This window comes from Magnolia sinica, chromosome 6 (assembly GCF_029962835.1).
Source record: "Magnolia sinica isolate HGM2019 chromosome 6, MsV1, whole genome shotgun sequence".
Lineage (NCBI taxonomy): Eukaryota > Viridiplantae > Streptophyta > Magnoliopsida > Magnoliales > Magnoliaceae > Magnolia > Magnolia sinica.
This window is the reverse complement of record NC_080578.1, coordinates 102,565,189-102,571,302: the sequence shown is the minus strand read 5'-3', so window position 1 is coordinate 102,571,302 and position 6,114 is coordinate 102,565,189. Positions and strand designations below refer to the sequence as shown.

At 42.6% G+C, this 6,114-nt stretch overlaps 1 protein-coding gene across 1 annotated transcript; it reads left to right on the top strand.

Annotated features, from left to right (window-relative positions):
• Positions 1-483: 483 nt before the first annotated feature.
• LOC131249333 (uncharacterized protein At2g29880-like) lies at positions 484-2,407 on the top strand. Its single transcript, XM_058250018.1, has 2 exons — positions 484-911; positions 995-2,407. Exons 1-2 carry the CDS (start codon positions 828-830, stop codon positions 1,439-1,441), a joined length of 531 nt encoding a protein of 176 aa, XP_058106001.1. The 5' UTR covers positions 484-827; the 3' UTR covers positions 1,442-2,407.
• The last annotated feature ends 3,707 nt before the right edge of the window (positions 2,408-6,114 follow it).

Here is a 6,114-nt window from a genome sequence, read left to right as displayed (position 1 = left end):
CCACATAATTTCATATGGAGTGAAGATGGATCAGACCAAGACTTGTGTGACATAGGTGTACTAGTGGGTGATGACGAGACTATACCTACCCCAAATGAGGTATCGACAATTGATGAAAGGCAATGGCTAGTCCATGTCACTTAACGAGCGAAGGATGATTGGATCAGAACTCGTGATAGGATCGTGGAGCGCATGTGGGAAGACACTCAAAACAATAGTAGGATTCGATAATCCTACTTGGTTATTGTGATAATCATGACATACTGCATAACTAAAGTAATAGATGCTTAATGATTTTTGTACAATTTCGAAGTAGGATTTTTTGCACTTTGTACACCGAAGCTCACAAATTTTGCTACATACATCAACAACTGTTTATTCCTATACATTTTCCTTCATTCGGCTAAACCTTATAATTGACACATACTGTATTCCGCATTATTCTCTTTGCGTAACTGCCTTCCCATTTGCACATAGGTGATATGTCTGACAATTTGAGTAGATCTACTCCTACTCCAATGCAATCGCCGTTGCGTAGCCTGGTTCTACCGACACGTACCTCACCACGTGAGAAGTCCGTAATATCTCTGGCAGAGCCATCCTATCGCGCTACGAAGATCAAATGGACTGGAACTATGGATCAAGTTTTGTTTGACACCTTGATTGAGTAAATTGCGCTAGGTAGAAAGGGAGATAATGACTTCAAACGAGAAGCATATCAAGCGGCCGCCGATGCGGTCCATAGACGTACACAAATACTTCTTACCTGACAAAATGTTCAAAATAGATTGAGGTATCACAAGAGGGAGTACGGTGATATAAAGGACATGCTGGCTGCGAGCGGTTTCGGTTGGGACAGTGAGCGCATGGTGGTGACGGCCCCAGACGAGGTTTGGGAGGAATATTTAAAGGTAACCTATATTGTTGTTTTGGTTGTATACAAATTTTAATTTCAACTGACATTTATTGATATTCAAAATTATTATATGTATAGTCTCATCTGCGAGCTAAGAGGTTGCGTGGCAAGCGAATTGAACGGGTGGATGATTTATCGGTGATTGTTGGGTCACACCAGGCGACAGGAAGATATGCGCAAGGAAGTCAGAACATTGCGGCATCCGCGTCTCGTGTTTATAGAGACCTGAATGATTCGTGGAGAGAGCTGGACGATGATACAGATGCTACCGTGGACCTATCTAAGGAAAACCTCGATGAATCACCTGACATATATGGCCGGTCAATGGACATTCAAACAAGGAAAAATAGGCCGTTTCAGGACACACCCACTCGTAGAACCGATTTCGATAGTAGTCATGGTGGAAGTGCAACAACAAAAAGGATGCGACCTGCTCGACCATGTGATGTCGTAGGCTTATCTCTCACGAGTGTCGCAGAGGCAATGCATAAATTCTCTGTTGGAAAGGATGTCAATCGAACGTGATGTGTCTTAGACATATTGGAAGAGGTTCAGGGGCTAACCAATGCTGAATTTATTGAGGTTGGTCAGCTCTTGAATAAAGACGAGAAGCTTACCTCCTTTTTTGTTGCCCTACGGCCGGATCGTTGCGTTGATTGGCTTAAGAAAACTCTGGACGATTTGAAGGGTAATGACGGTGGTGGTTCTGTTTGATGGTTGCTGATCTTTGGGGTTTAAAAACTTTGAACGTTGGGTACCATTCAAATGGTAATTCAGGTGGAGAACAATTGGCAGAAGAAACTCTTTTATTTTGGATGGTTTAAGTTATTTTTGGTTTTTTTTTTTGGGGCATGTAATAACTTCCACATATCTTCTTTATATTGCTTATAATTTTGGATTCCACATATCTTCTAGGGCCACTGGTATACACTGGCCTTGGACCCAGGATGGCTCATTTTACTTGATATGTAATTATTTAATCTAACTCTTGGGTATTTGCTTTTGTTGTATAACTAGACCACACACATCGTAAGAAGAGAAGGTACGATCCCATATTTTCGTCTACAAATGGTTTTAATAGATTGTATACTTTTCATTGCAACGTGGATGTCACCGCTTTATCTCTGTGTATACATGTACAAATATATGAGCTTTAATTTCTTGCTATTCATTGCGATACTGGACCTCTTTTTGCAGATGGCGAAGGAAAAATACTATGTTGTCTTGGTTGGTTGTCAACCAGGTATTTATCTTACATGGGATGATGCACGAGTCGAGGTTGAGGGATACAGTGGGAGCCGCCATTGAGCGCTTAAGAATTGGAGAGATGCAACGGCATACTAGGACAGTTTTTTCGGTCTGGCAACTGCACCACTGACACATGGATGTGACGCTCGCTCGGGAGAAGTGGGAAGATCAGTGGACGCAGTTGATGTCCATCATTCGGCTATGCTGTCTATCCATTGGACATCCCGGGCCACTATGTTGAGGCCCACGTCTACTGATGATCTCCCCCCTTCAGCCGCAGATAAATTATTGGAACTCTTGATTGGCGTAATGGTTGTTTTTTTCACATTGTATATTATGATTAAATTATAAATTCTTGGGTATGTTTTGTGTGACACTAATACTTTGAACAACTCTTTAAATTTCGATGATTTCATGAGATGGTATAGTCATAGTAGGTCATACATTATTACCTGATATCAGAACGCCCCAAGTGGATCTGATTCCGTAAACATCCACACATGTAAATATCCACACGTATGCATAAAGGGAATCAGAGCATGTTGTGTATGGCTAAGATGAAGACCGGGTTGCAACAAAATAGAATTCTGGTGCATTATGGCATGACCCAGAAGACGAAAATGAGATGTCATGTAAACCAGTGTACACACGCAACAAGGTGCGGGTCATATACTGCTTTTAACCCCATCGACATCGTTGTGGATGGTTTGGATGATACAAAACCCCATATGGAGGGTTCGGATGACACAGGAGGCTGTTGTGGGTCCCACAGAGAACCGGCCACTAGTAGCGGACGGTTTGGATTGGGTATGGTAGGCAATGCAATTTGGGTCAACAAATCGTTCCTAGTCAGCGCTTGCATTCTCCAATCCCGTACGGTAAAACTTGAAGCTCCAAACGTGCTTCCCATGGGATCAGTTGGATTCAAATCCAATCCCATGTCAATCCAAACACTATCTCTGACATGATCTCAAGATGGTAGTTGCAATCCAAACAGGCAGATCTTTTAGTATTGGGATATGAAAATCCCAATGGATGCCCGACCATCCACTAACTCTGCCATCATTACCTTAAAACCGATCCCATACCTCCTAATCCCATGGGATCGGTCCAGCCAAACATGCCCTAAGGGCCCGTTTGGCCGGGCGGATTGGGAGGGATTGGATGGTACTGGAAGGGATTGGAAGTTAAATCCCGGGATTGGCCGGACATGCCAAATAGATGGGGTGACCTGATCCGCGGATATAGCAATCCCATGGATCTCAAGACAATCCACTGACAACACCATCATTGCCTTTAAATCCCGTCCAATCCACCCTAATCCGTTCAAATATGCCTGGAACGTGTTGGGTTCGAGAGATTGGAAGGGATGGGAAGGTTTAATCCCGGGATTGGCCGGGCGTGCCAAACATACTCCATATAGCAATCCCATGGATCTTAAGACAATCCACTGACAACACCATCATTACCTTGAAATCCATGCCATCCACCCTAATTCCATTCAATCCCTTCCGATCCACCCGGCCAAACGGGCCCTAATGATTTAAAAATAATTGATGTAAGAAGAAGTTGAAAAGGAGCAAACGGTTATTGATTCATATGTCAAACTCAAAGGCTTTTAGAAAGAAATAATCTTAAGAAGACAAGAAAATGCATTATTTAGAGGAGCAGCAAAATTATTCAACAGAGGCGGCGGTGAGATTAGATTATAATTAAAGGCGGCAAAATTTTTCTAATGAGAAATTATTCAACAGCTGGCGGCTGGTGAGATTAGAATAAAATTAAAGGCGGCAAAATTTTTCTAATGAGAGATTTTCAAGAGAAGAGGCGAGATTAGACTATAGAGGTGGCAAAATTAGTCTAATTGTCCTCCAATCGAATGAAATTGTTCACATACATCACATGCAGCGCCCTCTTCCTTCAACATGTAATTTCCATAGAACATCCATTCCGTCAAAAAAGTGGGCCTCAACATAAAGAAAACTAGAGTAAGTATAATATACTCATTAGGTGTGATTCACCATCAAACTTGCTAGGAAGCAAAAAAGTACTATTCATTTTCTGGTTGCAGCGCCCACTTAATGAGCAGATTGGTCCAATTTGATTATGGTGTAGCCTACCTTTTGAACGGCTTGGATGGTCCACACTTAATCATTGTACGGAGAATTCACATAGGAGTATTTGCATGTGAACATTTCTCAACCAGGAAACCATTTGATCAAATGGGCAAGTGTGGCCCACCGAGATATTCTAAGTGACAAACGACATGCACATCACGTGAATCACCTATTGTCATGCATGCCTCACCATAGACTTTTTGGAGTTTCAACTAGAGGTCCTGAGTTCGAACATACCTTGTGGTGCGAGTGCACAAGAGCGTATAACCGTCTGTGTGAGTGTGAGGTAGAATGACAAGGAAAAAAAAGGAAGGTTAAAAGGCCAACTTGAGCTCAACCTAGTCCAAATGGACTCAAATTTCAACTGCGCATTAAAACTCCTGCGAGGCTACCACTGAGGCATGAGTAAGAACCCCCAAGCTAGTTAAGTGCAGGTATTTTTTATTTTTATTTTTTACATGCACCCGACACACACACACACCCACACGCCCCATAGTGGGATTTCACCACCTATGGGTATCGAACCCAAGACCTCGTGTTGAAACTCCTCAGAGTCTACCCGTGAGGTAAGGACTCAAACCCTAAGCGCGGGTATTCCTAACCTCTGCCCGGTTCAAGTTTGATCATCCTGAGCCCAACTCAATTTCAAATCCGGTTTGCATTTTCCAACCCTACCCAAACTTGGATTGGTTCAATCGGTTTTGAATTGATCTGACCCTAAAGTTGCAACCCTAAGTCAAAGGGAGGCATTTGCAATAATCCAAATCGAGGGTGGTGTTTACAATTATTCTAATGTATTTATTCAAATAACCAAAGCCAAGTGGACGGTTTTTTCTAAGTATCCCAATCCATTTAATCGATGCTTCCTTGACAGAGGGAGAGTGAGAGATCGAAGATGGGTGATTCCGAGAATTCGATCCCGGACGATCCGTACGCCTTCCTTAAGATCGTTTTAAATCCTGACGGTTCACTCACCAGGCCTGTTGATGTAAGAATCTGGAACACCTTCCACCGCGCCTTGGTGATGTAGAGTGGGTCGCGGACAGTTTTATGGCAAAGATGGATCAAAAAAGGCTCGGTCGACGACATAAGTGATCCGGACTGTCGGACCTTAGATCGGGCATATCTCACAATCTGGAATGAGTTATCAGGCGTAAAAGATATGATTTTGGGGTAGAACGAGCTACTTTATCCAACCAACCCCGCAACGCCGGGTTATGCAAGCCGGATTTGCGAAATACTCTTGGATCGACGGTCGTTTCCCTGCTTTAATTTCATTTTTACTATAAATAGTAAGTTTTAGTTTGATTATAACTCTTCATCCGTCGGGCTTTAGGAGTTTCGTCCAACGTGAAAAGAGCTTAGAATAATTAGGAGAACGGTTTGGTGAAGCCAAATAGGACACTTACTATTTTTGGCCGAAAACCTTGCGCACTAGTAGACATCACAACCGTCTATAAATAGTAAGTTTACTATTTATAGTAAGTCGCGAATTCTAGGAGTTTTAGTTGTAGTTTGCTTCTGATTTCTCTCCCATTGGTTGGTATCCCTATTTAAAGGGTTGTAAACTCGTTTATTGGGATTCATTAAATCAATTTCGAATTTATTACAATTTATTTCTATTTTCTGCTTTTTTTCCTCGTGGATTCGAGAAGTCTTTGTGAGGAGTCCAGAGAAGCTCCGTGGATTTGGAGTAGTTATCCTCTTGAGGAAGACGGTGATCAACCTCATCACGTTCATCCCTACGTCACCTGGTCCTGCACAAAGTGGTTAACAAAGGAGACCCTGGCTCAAACAGGGGACCCTCTGATGCTAAAGTCAGGCTAGGGAAAC

What these genes read in the sequence shown, in the direction of transcription:
- LOC131249333 (XM_058250018.1), top strand. Translation starts at nt 828, where the DNA reads ATGCTGGCTGCGAGCGGTTTCGGTTGGGACAGTGAGCGCATGGTGGTG. An exon ending in TTTGGGAGGAATATTTAAAG is followed by an intron (nt 912 to 994) that starts GTAACCTATATT and finishes TTATATGTATAG; the next exon opens with TCTCATCTGCGAGCTAAGAG.